The 16177-nt window shown below is 40.0% G+C and overlaps 1 protein-coding gene across 2 annotated transcripts in view; it reads right to left on the bottom strand.

Annotated features, from left to right (window-relative positions):
- The window catches only part of fbxw2 (F-box and WD repeat domain containing 2), a 47653-nt gene that overhangs the window by 7747 nt on the left and 23729 nt on the right, over positions 1-16177 (bottom strand). For both annotated transcript variants that reach the window (XM_061876754.1, XM_061876755.1), the window contains 2 exons: positions 2736-2869; positions 1980-2066 (listed from right to left, as the gene is read on the bottom strand). In XM_061876754.1, coding sequence (XP_061732738.1) covers positions 1980-2066; positions 2736-2869 — 221 coding nt within the window. The remainder of the gene's footprint in view (positions 1-1979; positions 2067-2735; positions 2870-16177) is intronic.

The raw sequence follows: 16177 nt of genomic DNA, 5'->3' as shown, positions 1-16177 counted from the left end.
TCAGACCACTGTCGTATTTTATGCTTCATAATGCGCCACACATTTTCGATGGGAGACAGGTTTGGACTGCAGGTGGGCCAGGAAAGTACCCGCACTCTTTTTTTACGAAGCCAGGCTGTTGTAACACGTGCTGAATGTGGCTTGGCATTGTCTTGCTGAAATAAACAGGGGCGTCCATGAAAAAGACGGCGCTTAGATGGCAGCATATGTTGTTCCAAAACCTGTATGTACCTTTCAGCATTAATAGTGCCTTCACAGATGTGCAAGTTACCCATGCCTTGGGCACTAATGCACCCCCATACCATCACAGATGCTGGCTTTTTAACTTTGCGTCGATAATAGTCTGGATGCATCAGTCCATCTTAGATGATCTCGGGCCCAGAGAAGCCGGCGGCGTTTCTGGATGTTGTTGATGAATGGCTTTCAGTTTGCATAGTAGAGCTTTAACTTGCACTTCCAAATGAAGCGACCAACTGTATTCAGTGACAGTGGTTTTCTGAAGTGTTCCTGAGCCCATGTGGTGCTATACTTTAGAGACTGGTGTCGGTTTTTGATACAGTGCCGTCTGAGGGATCAAATGTCACGGTCATTCAGTGTTGTTTTCCGGCCATGCCGCTTACATGAAGTGATTTCTCCAGATTCTCTGAACCTTTTGATGATATTATGGACCGTAGATGTTGAAATCCCTAAATTTGTTGCAATTGCACTTTGAAAAATGTTGTTCTTAAACTGTTTGACTATTTGCTCACGCAGTTGAGGACATAGAGGTGTACCTTGCCCCATCCTTTCTTGTGAAAGACAGCATTTTTTAGGAGGCTGTTTTTAGACCCAATCATGACACCGACCTGTTCCCAATTAGGCTGCACACCTGTGGGATGTTCCAAATAAGTGTTTGATGAGCATTCCTCAACTTCATCAGTATTTATTGCCACCTGACCCAAATTCTTTGTCACGTGTTGCTGGCATCAAATTCTAAAGTTAATGATTGTTTGCAAAAAAAAAAACCTTTATCAGTTTGAACATCAAATATGTTGTCTTTGTAGCATATTCAACTGAATATGGGTTAAAAATGATTGGCAAATCATTGTATTCGGTTAATATTTAGATATAACACAATTTCCCAACTCTTATGGAAAGGGGGTTTGTGATTAAATTATGGGTAATGCATTGAGAAAGCTGATGTGTTTACTTTGCAATTAAGTAAACACAGTCTCAAAGAAATATAACCTGCAGAGACATTTTCTGAGGAAACATCCACATTTCAATCCCCTGAGCCCAAGGGCTCTTGAAACTGCAGTTCTCGTCATTATGTAGTTGAATAGCCCTGGTGTATGATATGTATTTTTTTGTAAGTGTATCTTTTCATGCCTCTTGGCCAAGACACTCTTGAAAAAGTTAAGTTAAAGTTAAAGTTAGAGTACCACTAATAGTTACACACACAATAGGTGTGGTGAAATTCCCCTCTACATTTGGCCCATTCAAGTTTGTTTTTAAAATTTTTAAATGGGACTTTCCTGGTTAAATAAAGGTTAAGTAAATACAAATATAATTGTTTGATGGATGGACTATCGGCCAATTGTATTACATTTTTTAATGCCTCTGAACATCACATTAAATGCTTTTTAATGTCATTTAAGGCTATGGTTCCGCAAAATCCATTTAATGACTTTTAATGCTTTATAATGCCCTGCAAACACCCCAATCAGAATTATTGCAGCAATACAGAACACAAGAGTTTGTGATGTAATGTAATTCCAGGAGTTCGTGAATGCACCTAAATTGCAGTAACATATGTACAACACAGTTTTATGGAAAAATATTAATATTTTTTTTGTGTTATTAGTTTTTATCATTTTTCATTATTGACAAGTGATGCTCTACCTCAGCCCCTCCTGTGACCGCATGCCCCCGTAGAATACTATGTTTCATTAGTTTGTAACAGTTTTAAAATAAGGATACAATAGAAACATCAATATTACCTTAATTACATACTTGTCAGCACTTAGAAGAATATAATCACCAGGACTGTGCACCATCGACTCCACCTCACTTTTCTGTAGTATCACCTGAGTGAACAGTAATAATAAAAAAACGTATGTTAATAGTTTTTTATTTTTTTCAGACAACTCAACCATATGAAAGAAAAAGCTAAATATATTATTAAGTGCAGGGTCGGGTTTGCATGTGGCTCTTCAACCTTTTTGTTGTGGCGCCTTCCTGAGCATTTTTGAAAAGACTATAATTTCAGTCTGTCTGTGAGGCCTTGAATGTATACAGGCTGAGTCTTGACTGTTGATTGGAATGGTGGGAGAAAGGCAAGGAAAATAGATTTATAGCTGGTGTGTGTTTGCATTGAGAGTTGAGACGTTTGCTTCTTGAGTGTGCGCCCCCTACGGTGATTAGATATCAATATATCCCAAAATAAAAAAACCTCAAAAGAAAATACAGCTTTTTTTTATAAGGACATACATTTTTGGCTCCACTGCTAATGACACCGTGATTGATATGAAGCGAGAACATTAGGAAATGACAATAAAGAGGGGGCAAAAATGAATTATTTTAAAGTGAAAATGTTGAACCCTGGTTTGGGAGATAAATAAATGTTTACTGTACAGACAGGATAAACACAGTGAACCATTAATTATGAATATTTTGGAATATGAAAAAAATGTTTAACAGGATTAAACATATATGTAACGAAACAAAAACATGAAAACTGGAAATAGTAAACAGACCTTGGTAACCCATTCAGTGTGTCCAGTCAGAGTGTTGAGACAGGCACCGGCTGCCAGAGCCCAGACCTTCACAGTAAAGTCTGCAGAACCGCTGACCAGCATATCCAGCTCATCATTGTAATCCACGCTGAAAACTGAGCACACATACAGTTACCCAAATTAAGCACCAACACATCCAATAATTTTCTGTCAGTAAAAATCACTGTAAAAGTAGCTTTGTGTATCTTCCCAGGCACTCAGTGAATCACCATCTTTATGGGGTGGAAGTTTTGGATTCCCAAAACTGAACGTTGGTGACATCATGAATGGTATCTGTCCATCACAAACACCAAATTCTCGTATAAAGACACATTTTACCTATAGATAGACACTGTAGATCCTGTTATAATTTTAATTTGTGCTAGGGCTGGGCGATATATCGACTTTGTCTCTGTGCCATATTGAAAATGACTATATCGTGATATTGGTGTATACGTTCTCACGCAGTTACTTTTAGCTGCTGGCATTACGCTACAGGCTCTTCCCACTCTGTTGTTTCTCCTTCTCACAGACAGCAAGCGCACCTTCTTGCATACATCACATAAGTAAACGCCCTCGCGCAGCAGAGAGGTAGCAGCATGGGTAACATTAGCTGTGGTGCGAGTGGTAATACGAGAGAAAGAAAGTGCGAATCTGGTAACAAATGAAGGAATAATTAATTCCCAAGAAAAACAGCAGGGGGTCCATAGTCTGGCGATGGTTTGGCTTCAAGTGGAAATATGTCGAACAGACAACCGTAATTTGTCAAGTGTGGGGCAAAAGCTTTGCTACAAAAAGGTAGCATTACTGCTAATATATATCATCATTTGAAAAGTCACCTGCTAGAGAATGAAGAGTGCTTTTACTCTGCATGTCAACATCTCCATTCGGTGCCACACCAACAAAATGCCAAGGCAACCATTTCCACATCAACACCGTATGAAAAAAATAGCGAACAACATGAGGAGGTAGCGTCCGCAGTAACCTACCACATGGAGATTTGATTTCCTATTATGCAGCTCATTTTTATTTGACAGTTGAAATATCTTGTGACATCATGCACAAAAGTGCACTTTATTTGTTTTAAACTATTGTAGTGGCGTTCTGTACAAAAAGTGCACTTTAATTTAGTGTTGTTTTGATATGTCATCTTAGTGATATCATGCACAAAAGTGCACTAATAGCTCGTTTTAAAATGTCTCTGACAATCTTGCACTTTCTGTTTTGGAAATGAAATGAATGTTCGTGCCACTGCTTAATAACTGTTTATTAAATACACTTTTGGTCAATTGACTTAGTTGTGATTTCCCTCTCTGCATGAAAGTTTAAAATGAGCATACATTGATGCAGTATGAACAATGTTTTAATGTAAACACATAAAATCATCATACTGCTGTGATTATATGCATCAAGTGTTCATTCAAGGCTAAGGCAATATATCATGTATCGTGATATGGCCTAAAAATATTGAGATATTAAAAAAAAGGCCATATCGCCCAGGTTAGCATATTTTTTTGATTCATAACTAAATACTATGTTTTGATAGTGACACAGTTGGGGAAAGAAAAACATTCCCAAATATTCTGAAAATACAAAATACTAGTTGACTATTCTTTTTCTAGAAATGTGCATCTCAGATATTGTACAATATATAGGGAAAATGTTTTAGGAATAAAAATTACAAAATGTTTCAATATTTACAACTTCACTTTGAACCAATTCGGTAGAATGGCCCATATATAGTGGTATAGGTCTAAAGCATAGGTGTCAAACTCAAGACCCACTCGGGGCACATTTGGCCCACCACATAAATTTATGTGGCAAAGGCCTGGAAGTAATATGCTTCAGTAAAGTACTTTATCTTTTTTTACTAAATGTATTTATTCTTTCCACTGAGACATAAACATACATGTACTGCATGCAAATGCATTTATTTATATATAATATTATATAATAATGTAACAAATATTATATTATAATCAATTAAATGTTTTTCTTTAAATGAAAATAAATACTCAACTCTGATGAATCTGTAATAACAATGTTGTTCATGTTAATATTGTAATGGTAGTTGCATTTGTATGAATTTAGATTTGTCACTGTTGGCGTTAATGCACTTTTTGTGTCTTTTTACGCATTGAAATCAGAAAGGACGCAAATATCCGGAAGTCCGCGCGTCCCTGACACGCTGATTTTTTTTACTGACCCTGCCTTTTATTGGTCGTTTTCAAAGTAATAAACTTTCTGTCAAAATAATGACTTCATGGTAAACACTAAGGTGAGTGTAAAGTCAAAATTTTTTAATTCATCGTGTCCCATGTCTCTAGTAAATTAGTTGTTTTCGTCTTTGTGAGTCCATGGAAACTTCACTTTTTTCTTCCGCTAGATCGACATTGTTCGAGGACGGAGGCAGGCTAGCTGTTAGCTTCAAGCTAACCAGCAACCGACCAGACTCCTCCACCCAAAAACATACTTTGCTGGTCAAAAAACGGGGTAAATATGTTCCTTTTGAAGTGTTAATGTGTGAGGAGTGTTAAAAGGAGTCTTTTGGAGAATTGGCTGAGAAGTTACAAACCCCGTTTTCATATGAGTTGGGAAATTGTGTTGGATGTAAATATAAATGGGTTACAATGATTTGCAAATCCTTTTCAACCCATATTCAATTGAATGTACTACAAAGACAGGATGTTTGATGTTCAAAATCATAAACATTTTTTTTTTGCAAATGATAATTAACTTAGAATTTCAAGGCTGCAACAAGTGTCAAGGTAGTTGGGAAAGGGCATGTTCACCACTGTGTTGCATCACCTTTTCTTTTAACAACACTCAATAGACGTTTGGGAACTGAGGAAACTAATTTTTTCAGCTTTGAAAGTGAAATTCTTTTCCATTCTTTTTTTATGTAGAGTGTTAGTCGTTCAACAGTCCGGGGTCTCAGCTGTCGTATTTTACGCTTCATAATGCGCCACACATTTTCGATGGGAGACAGGTTTGGACTGCATGCGGGCCAGGAAAGTACCCGCACTCTTTTCTTTACGAAGCCACGCTGTTGTAACACATGCTTCAAGTGGCTTGAAAAAGACAGCGCTTAGATGGCAGCATATGTTGTTCCAAAACCTGTATGTACATTTTAGCATTAATGGTGCCTTCACAGATGTGTAAGTTACAAATGCCTTGGGCACTAATGCACCCCCATACGATCACAGATGCTGGCTTTTGACCTTTGCGTAGATAACAGTCTGGATGGTTCGCTTCCCCTTTGGTCCGGATGACACAATGTCGAATATTTCCAAAAACAATTTGAAATGTGGACTCGTCAGACTACAGAACACTGTTCCAGTTTGCATCAGTCCATCTTAGATGATCTCAGGCCCAGAGAAGCTGGCGGCGTTTCTGGATGTTGTTGATAAATGGCTTTCGCTTTGCATGGTAGAGCTTTAACTTGCACTTACAGATGTAGCGACGAACTGTATTTAGTGACAGTGGTCTTCTGAAGTGTTCCTGAGCTCATGTGGTGATATCCTTTAGAGATTGATGTCGGTTTTTGATACAGTGCCGTCTGAGGGATAGGGTTCTTTCCTTCACGGATCTAAACTTTACTGCTGCTGGTACTTTTTTCTATATTTTTATTTAATAAGTTGTAAGTATATTTTTTTCATCATAAAAGTGTAAAACATTTTTTTGCTTCGGTCATGAAATTATGATAATTGTGTGCCAGGGCGTACATACATTATTTATTTAACGCTTAAATCTCTAGAGTCTACATCAACTTCAGATCTATCCGTCAATTGTAAGTTGTTTTTTATGTTGTTTTGTGGTTTGTTTGTTTTCTGCCCTTTTTGTCAAAGAAAACTTTTTTTTTTATGGCAAACACACAAAATATGCAAAATCTTCCCCAAAAAATATTTTTTGAAGTGGAATATTTGATATGAAGTAATCGTAGCCTTGGGTAGGTCAATAATTCATAAAAACATTGATTTTGTTTCAATATTACCGGTATGTTTTGAGCAATGGCAGTTTTAAAGAAAAATAAAACGTTTTTTTTTTTATTAGTCCACATTGCAACTTTTTTTTAAATCACATTTCACCCATAAGCTTTTTTATTCCACTTTTGTAATGTTCTTGTTTATTTTAATAGTATTTTTGGAATGTGCTATGGGCCTTTATAACATTTGCTGCTGCCCGCATTAGCCTCCGGACCACACTTTTGACACACATGCTTTAGAAAATAAAAAAATGTAATCTGATAAAAAGGGACAAGCGGTAGAAATTCTATCAATAAATAGCAGAGACTGACGACACATGCACGTTTATCATAACGCACAGTCAGCATCTCTGCTTCAGTGAACAAAGAAAGTGATGACGTCACTGTCAGCGATGAAACTACAAACCCCGTTTCCATAAGAGTTGGGGAATTGTGTTAGATGTAAATATAAACGTAATACAATGATTTGCAAATCATTTTCAACCCATATTGAGTTGAATATGCTTAAAGACAACATATTTGATGTTCAAACTGATAAACATTTTTTTTTGCAAATACTCATTAACTTTAGAATTTGATACCAGCAAAACAAAGAAGTTGGGAAAGGTGCCAATAAATACTGATGAAGTTGAGGTACGCTCATCAAACACTTATTTGGAACATCCCACAGGTGTGCAGGTTAATTGGGAAGAGGTGGGTGCCATGATTGGGTATAAAAACAGCTTCCAAAAAATGCTCAGTCTTTCACAAGAAAGGATGGGGCGAGATACACCCCTTTGTCCACAACTGCGTGAGCAAATAGTCAAACAGTTTAAGAACAACGTTTGTCAGAGTGCAATTGCAAGAAATTTAGGGATTTCGGTCCATAATATCATCAAAAGGTTCAGAGAATCTGGAGAAATCACTTCACGTAAGCGGCATGGCCGGAAAACAACACTGAATGACCGTGACATTTGATCCCTCAGACGGCACTGTATCAAAAACCAACATCAATCTCTAAAGGATATCACCAGATGGGCTCAGGAACACTTCAGAAAACCACTGTCACTAAATACAGTTGGTCGCTACATCTGTAAGTGCAAAGCGAAAGCCATTTATCAACAACATCCAGATACGCAGGTGGCTTCTCTGGGCCCGAGATCATCTAAGATGGACTGATGAAAAGTGGAAAAGTGTTCTGTGGTCTGACGAGTCCACATTTCAAATTGTTTTTTGGAAATATTCGACATTGTGTCATCCGGACCAAAGGAGAAGCGAACCATCCAGACTCTTATCGAGGCAAAGTTCAAAAGCCAGAATCTGTGATGGTATGGGGGGTTCATTAGTGCCCAAGGCATAAGTAACTTACACATCTGTGAAGGCACCATTAATGCTGAAAGGTACATACAGGTTTTGGAACAACATATGCTGCCATCTAAGCGGCGTCTCTTTCATGGACGCCCCTGCTTATTTCAGCAAGACAATGCGAAGCCACATTCAGCACGTGTTACAAAAGCGTAGCTTCATAAAAAAAGAGTGCGGGTACTTTCCTGGCCCGCCTGCAGTCCAGACCTGTCTCCCATCGAAAATGTGTGGCGCATTATGGAGCGTAAAATACGACAGCGGAGACCCCGGACTGTTGAACGACTGAAGCTCTACATAAAACAAGAATGGGAAAGAATTCCACTTTCAAAGCTTCAACAATTAGTTTCTTCACTTCCCAAACATTTACTGAGTGTTGTTAAAAGACAAAGTGATGTAACACAGTGGTGAACATGCCCTTTCCCAACTACTTTGGCACGTGTTGCAGCCATGAAATTCTAAGTTAATTATTATTTCCCCAAAAAAATAAAGTTTATGAGTTTGAACATCAAATATCTTGTCTTTGTAGTGCATTCAATTGAATATGGGTTAAAAAGGATATGCAAATCATTGTATTCCGTTTATATTTACATCTAACACAATTTCCCAACTCATATGGAAACGGGGTTTGTAATATCAAGTATTAAGTATTAAATATAACAAACTTATCACTTTCCCCCTAGCATTCAAAAAAATGTTTTTTCATCCTCAACTCAAAAGACCTAACCTCGATCCTGACCTCATGGTAAACTACCGGCCAGCTTCACTTTATCTCGAAAATACTAAAGAAAATGTTGCACAGTAGCTAAATGAACACTTATCGTCTGACAATCTCTGGGAACCCTTTCAGTCCGGTTTCAAGGCAAATCACTCTTCAGAGACAGCCCTGGCAAAAATGACTAATGATCTATTGCTAACTATGGATGCTGATGCGTCATCCATGTTGCTGCTAGTTGATCTTAGCTCTGCTTTTGATACCGTCGATCATAACATTTTATTAGAACGTATCAAAACACGTATGGTATGTCAGACTAAGTTTTTTCCTGGTATAACTCCTATCTTACTGACAAGATGCAGCGCGTCTCCCATAACTATGTTACCTTATGAGTATGTTAAGGTAACGTGCAGAATTCCACAGGGTTCGGTTCTTGGCCCAGCACTCTTCAGCATCTACATGCTGCCGCTATGTGACGTCATACACAAATATGGTGTTAGCTTTCAGTGTCATGCTAATGACACCCGATTCTACATGATCCTAAAGCTGACCAACACGCCACATTTTAGTCACCTGGAGGCGTGTCTTAATGAAATTAAACAATGGATGTCAAGCATCTTTTTGCAACTTAACGCTAAGAAAACGGAAATGCTGATTATCGGTCCTGCCAGACACCGGCACCTATTTAATAATATCACCTTAACATTTGACAACAAAACAATTGCACAAAGCGACTCTGTAAAGAATCTCGGTATTACCTTCGATCCAACTCTCTCATTTAAGTCACACATTAAGAGTGGTACTGAATCAGCCTTTTTTTCATGACTAAAATTTGTCCCATTTTGTCCACCATCGATGCTGAGATCATTATTCATGCATTCGTTGAGTGTTGTCTCAATTACTGTTAAGTATTATTTTAGAGTTTCCCTGTGCCTAGCATTTAAAGATGCACTGGCTTCCTGTGCACTCAAGATGCAACTTTACGGTTTTAATACTTACTTATAAAATACTAAACGGTCTAGGTCCATCCTATCTTGCTGATTGTATTGGACCGTATGTGCTGGCTAGCAATCTGCGCTCAAAGAACTACGGCTTATTAGTGATTCCCAGAGCCCCAAAAAAGTCTGCAGGCTTTAGAGTGTTTTCTATTTGGGCTCCAGTACTTTGGAATGCCCTACCGGTAATAGTTAGAGATGCTACCTCAGTAGAAGCATTTAAGTCCCATTTTAAAACTCATTTGTATACTCTAGCCTTTAAAGAGACCCAATTTGGACCAGTTGATATGCTGTCTGTCTTTTCTGCTCTGCCCCCCTCTCCTGCGTAGAGAGGTTATCAGGTGACCACAAGTCAGCCTACACGGATGACACACTAGCTGTACAAAGTCGGGACCCAGGATGGACCGCTCCTCCTTGGATCAGCTGAGGACGTCTCTGCGCTGCTGACTTGTCTCCATTCAAAATTATCCCCTGCTGGCCTCCCGATGGCTTGGACTTTCACATGAAGTCGGAACCGGGGTGACCACTTTTTATGCATCAATCTGGGACATCTCTGCGCCGCGACGTGTCTACATGCAAGACATTCCCCTGCTGGCTCCACTATGGACTGGACTTTCACACTATCAACTGTATCCACTCAGCATCCATTGCACCGGTCACCCAAGGGCGGGGTCCCCCACATCTGCTTCCAAAGTTGCTCTTTGTTCCCATTTGGTTTACTTTTTTCTTGCCCTGATGTTGGATTTGAGCCGAGGATGTCGTTGTGGCTTGTGCAGCCCTTTGAGACACTTGTGATTAAGGGCTATATAAATACTTTAATTTATTGATTGATTGAGTGTTACTTTGGGTAGTAATGTCAAAAGATTTACGGTAGTTCATTTGAACAAGAAATGCATTAGTTCGCTTTAAAAATCCTTCTCTTTAACTTTCTCTCCTTAGTTTTGACGAGTGTTAACTGCGTTACGTTGCGCGACCAGCTGACGCACTACTAACAGGTGGTTTGGATGCACATTTTTTCATCAAAATAAAGCAATGAGGAACATTTTTTATACAGTTGGGTTGCATATGACGTCATATCCATTTTTGTCTTGGCGGCTTAATTCACACCAGGGTTACCCACAGCGCTTTGTTGTTAAGTCGGCCACCTTAACAACAAAGAGCCACCGCCTAAAAAAAAGTTTTAACAAGCAGCTCCGCTTAGTTCTGCCTCTGCCTGTATCAGTACGTCTCTGCAGCACCCAGCATTGTCCCACCCACAGAACAAACTGATTGGTTACACGCAGAGCGGTTACAGCGAATCAGCAGTGCGTATTCAGAGCGCATGGAGTCAGTGCTCACAGAGAGGAGAGACGGTGTGGTGAGCAGATAGGTGTTTAGCAGATGAGCATAAGGCAGCGGACTCTCCCCAAATTCTAAAAATTATAATAAACACCTCCCAGTCAACGACTAGTAACATCACTATGAGCCCGTTGACGTTCTAGAAACATAAGCGGCAGCTCAGCTCGCTTGCAGTTCTTGAGGTGAAGGCTAATTAGCTTTTAGCGTAACGTTAGCTCATTTTGCAGCGTGTGTGTGTGTGTTACGGACAGCAAAATCCCTGTGTGTCTGAGAGAAAGACAAACATTATTGACCTACAGTTAACAAATAAGTTATTTCACTTTACCTTTTTCTGTGTTTATTGAGCAATGTAGAAGCAGCAAAAAACAACACTACGTTTAATGAAGAGTTTCCTGAAGCTGTCTCTGATAGTTGATATAATAATGTAATTGCATCATAAAGCCTACATGAACTCCATGGTGTTCAGGGATGAATAGTCTCTCCTATTGCTATTGTACTACTTTTTCAGCTATAGTTACATTAATCATTAGCAATGCAGCAGCCTAGTTTTGAATGGCAGGGTCCCTGCTATCACATGATGATAAAAATATAACATTTACATAATAAAAATCAACTACAGGCTTCCCAAATGCTTTAATAAATTAAGCATGATGAGTTGAACATATGTCAGCAAGTGGCATAATAATGACATACATAGTATCTCAGGTAACTAGGACTGGTTTGTTATTAATTTTACGGAAAGAAATTTAGATATGGTAAAACGCCATTCAGCAAATGGAGCGGAAAACACAACCAAAAATTGTAGGCTTCTTCACGCGATGAAGCCGGCCTACTTCACCGCAGTCTGTAGTCTATTACCTCCCAGGCTATGGTGGCAGTGACGAGGTGGAGACGTGATGGCGACAGGCCGAGTTACACCGATCTTTACACTCACCCACCCACTTCCCCGGTCTGTCCGCCGGAGAGACGCCACCTTAACTAACATATTTTCTGGGGGAAACACTGTCACACGATGGTCAAGCAGCTTCAGCGTAGCACTAAAACAAGTTTGAGTGACTATACAAGTGGAACAGAAAATGCTGTATTTCTGTTCTATTCTTGGGTGTTCCAGTCATTCAAATATAGAGATATGAAAGAGCTTTCATGGAGTCCAGAAAAAGAAGTGCTTCATAAAGGTAATTAAGTCTGGGGAAAAAAGAAAGTGGGTCAAAAGATATGGCTCTTAAAAATATCACTTCTTTCATCTTGGGGAATACAATTGGACCGCTTGTGTCTGCAGAGATCACTTTGTAAAATGTTAGTTTGAGCATTTGATTTTTTGGAGAAACTTTTTGTGATGCGATCGAGTTTATTCTCTATTATATTAGTAGTGTTTAACAGCAAAATTAAACGTAAGAAAAGGACAAGAAATCTTATTAGTTTGTGTTTTTTTGTGGTTGCTATGCCTAAATAAAACTACAAAGACCTGCATGTGCAAATAAACTAACGTCATGTCAAGTCCTAATAATAAATATTGTGATTGTTTGCCAAATCCACCGCATTTTTATTGTCCATTTTTATAACAAAAACTAAAAGCTTAGTTATTGTTGGGCAGGAAATCTAAGTGCGTTATTCGCCATGGATGACCTACATTATAGCGTCACTGGTGATATTTGTTAGCATCAAGAAAATACCCTTAATAACATTAATAAACTAGATGAATAGATTTCTCGTACGCTCAACAGCATATACTGAATCTTGATATTGCTAGCAAACATTGCTGAACAACGGGGACATTTACAGCTCAATAATGAGACAAAATATGAACTTCACACTCCACACAAATTGTAGATGAGACTAATATCATGAGCAGGAAAACAACTGCAAACAAATGTATCCTTCTTCCTCATTAGCGTCACGATAACAGCAGCACGGCAATCGTTATGTCAATCACATACATTACGTGGCAATGCACAAATAAGTCCTTTCACAGATTGTTTAATTTGTGGACACCTCAGATGTAAATACAAAATGTGCCTCCAATATATTCTTTCTAAATACCGTAAATGTCAAATGAAGATAGACTTAGACTTTCTTTATATTGTCATTCAAATTTGAACCTTATAGTACAGATAAGAACGAAATTTTGTTGCATTAGCTCATGGTAGTGCAGGATAAAATAGCAATAAGGTGCAGGTATAAATAAATAGATTACCGTACAGGTAAATATATTGCACTTTTGCATATGGATCCACTTTTATGGATGTATGTTATATTGTCTTTATTTTCCAGCGAGTTAATCCAGTCCTTGGGGGAGGTCATATCGAGCAGTAACATCTTAGTGATGATAAGAGGAGTTAGTGCGTCTGCCTCACAATACAAAGGTCCTGAGTAGTCAGGGTTCAATCCCGGGCTCGGGATCTTTCTGTGAGGAGTTTGCATGTCCGCCCCGTGAATGCGTGGGTTCCCTCCGGGTACTCCGGCTTCCTCCCACTTCCAAAGACATACACCTGGGGATAGGTTGATTGGCAACACTAAATTGGCCCTTTTGTGAGCATTTTGTCTGTCTATCTGTGTTGGCCCAGTGATGAGGGGGCGACTTATCCAGGATGTACGACGCCTTCCGCCTGATCGTAGCTGAGATAGGCACCAGCGCCCCCCGCGACCCCAAAGGGAATAAGCGGTAGGAAATGGATGGATGGAAAAAAACAATTCTTAAGAGTGTATATAGCCACTCCATCCCATATAAACATTTTTTTTTTTATGATTGCTTATATTTTTTTTATGATCGCTTATATATTTGCCTCTAAAGCTTTCAAAATACACCCAAATCTGCACAAATTCAGGCAAATAAACAGTAGTCTAATGGCTATAGCCAATAGCATGTAAAAATTAGACTGTATACAGTATATCCATTCATACAATACATCACTTAAATTTGTATTGATGTTAAAAAAGGGTTTTCATGTAAAAAAAACAATATATACAGTTGTGGTCAGAAGTTTACATACACTTGTAAAGAACATAATGTCATGGCTGTCTTGAGTTTTCAATAATTTCTACAACTCTTATTTTTTTGTGATAGAGTGATTGGAGCACATACTTCATATTCATGAAGTTTGGTTCTTTTATGAATTTATTGTGGGTCTACTGAAAATGTGACCAAATCTGCTAGGTCAACACTATACATACAGCAATGTTAATATTTGGTTACATATCCCTTGGCAAGTTTCACTGCAATAAGGCGCTTTTGGTAGCCATCCACAAGCTTCTGGCAAGCTTCTGGTTGAATTTTTGACGACTCCTCTTGACTAAATTGGTGCAGTTCAGCTAAATTTGTTGGTTTTCTGACATTTACTTGTCTCTTCAACATTGTCCACATGTTCTCAATGGGGTTTAAGTCAGGACTTTGGGAAGGCCATTCAGGGTATTGTGGCCAAACAGCTAAATTTTTGTTTCATCTGACCACAGAACTTTCCTACAGAAGATCTTATGTCAGTCCATGTGATCAGTAGCCATGAAGCTAATTTGATTTGATTGTAACTTTTCCACATCACCAACATTGATAATGTATGTTGCTGTATGTATACTTTTGACCCAGCAGATTTGGTCACATTTTCAGTAGACCCATAATAAATTCATAAAAGAACCAAACTTCATGTATGTTTTTTTGACAAACAAGTATGTGCTCCAATCACTCTAACACAAAAAAAAATAAGAGTTGTACAAATGATTGGAAACTCAAGACAGCCATGACATTATCCCTCCATCCATCTTCTTCTGCTTATCCGAGGTCGGGTCGCGGGGGCAGCAGCCTAAGCAGGGAAGCCCAGACTTCCCTCTCCCCGGCCACTTAGTGTAGCTCCTCCCGGGGGATCACGAGGCATTCCCAGGCCAGCCGGGAGACATAGTCTTCCCAACGTATCCTGGGTCTTCCCCGTGGCCTCCTACCGGTTGGACGTGCCCAAAACACCTCCCTAGGGAGGCGTTCGGGTGGCATCCTAACCAGATGCCCGAACCACCTCATCTGGCTCCTCTCGATGTGGAGGAGCAGCGGCTTTACTTTGAGTTCCTCCCGGATGACAGAACTTCTCACCCTATCTCTAAGGGAGAGCCCCGCCACCCGGCGAAGAAAACTCATTTCGGCCGCTTGCACCCGTGATTTTATCCTTTCGGTCATGACCCAAAGCTCATGACCATAGGTGAGGATGGGAACGTAGATCGACCGGTAAATTGAGAGCTTTGCCTTCCGGCTCACCTCCGTCTTCACCACAACGGATCGGTACAACGTCCACATTACTGAAGACGCCGCACCGATCCGCCTGTCGATCTCACGATCCACTCTTCCCCCACTCGTGAACAAGACTCCTAGGTACTTGAACTCGTCCACTTGGGGCAGGGTCTCTTCCCCAACCCGGAGATGGCGCTCCACCCTTTTACGGGAGAGAACCATGGACTCGGACCTGGAGGTGCTGATTCTCATTCCGGTCGCTTCACACTCTGCTGCGAACCGATCCAGTGAAAGCTGAAGATCCCGGCCAGATGAGGCCATCAGGACCACATCATCTGCAAAAAGCAGAGACCTGATCCCACGGCCACCAAACCGAAACCCCTCAACGCCTTGACTGCGCCTAGAAATTCTGTCCATAAAAGTTATGAACAGAATCGGTGACAAAGGGCAGCCTTGGCGGAGTCCAACCCTCACTGGAAACGTGTCCGACTTACTGCTGGCAATGCGGACCAAGCTCTGACACTGATCGTACAGGGAGGGGACCGCCACAATAAGACAGTCCGATACCTTATACTCTCTGAGCACTCCCCACAGGACTTCCCGAGGGACACGGTCGAATGCCTTGTCCAAGTCCACAAAGCACATGTAGACTGGTTGGGCAAACTCCCATGCACCCTCAAGAACCCTGCCGAGAGTACAGAGCTGGTCCACAGTTCCACGACCAGGACGAAAACCACAGTTCCTCCTGAATCTGAGGTTCGACTATCTGGCGTAGTCTCCTCTCCAGTACACCTGAATAAACCTTACCGGGAAGGCTGAGGAGTGTGATCCCACGATAGT

This window comes from Nerophis ophidion, linkage group LG17 (assembly GCF_033978795.1).
Source record: "Nerophis ophidion isolate RoL-2023_Sa linkage group LG17, RoL_Noph_v1.0, whole genome shotgun sequence".
NCBI classification, from domain to species: Eukaryota; Metazoa; Chordata; class Actinopteri; order Syngnathiformes; family Syngnathidae; genus Nerophis; species Nerophis ophidion.
This window is presented reverse-complemented; position numbering and strand designations above follow the sequence as displayed.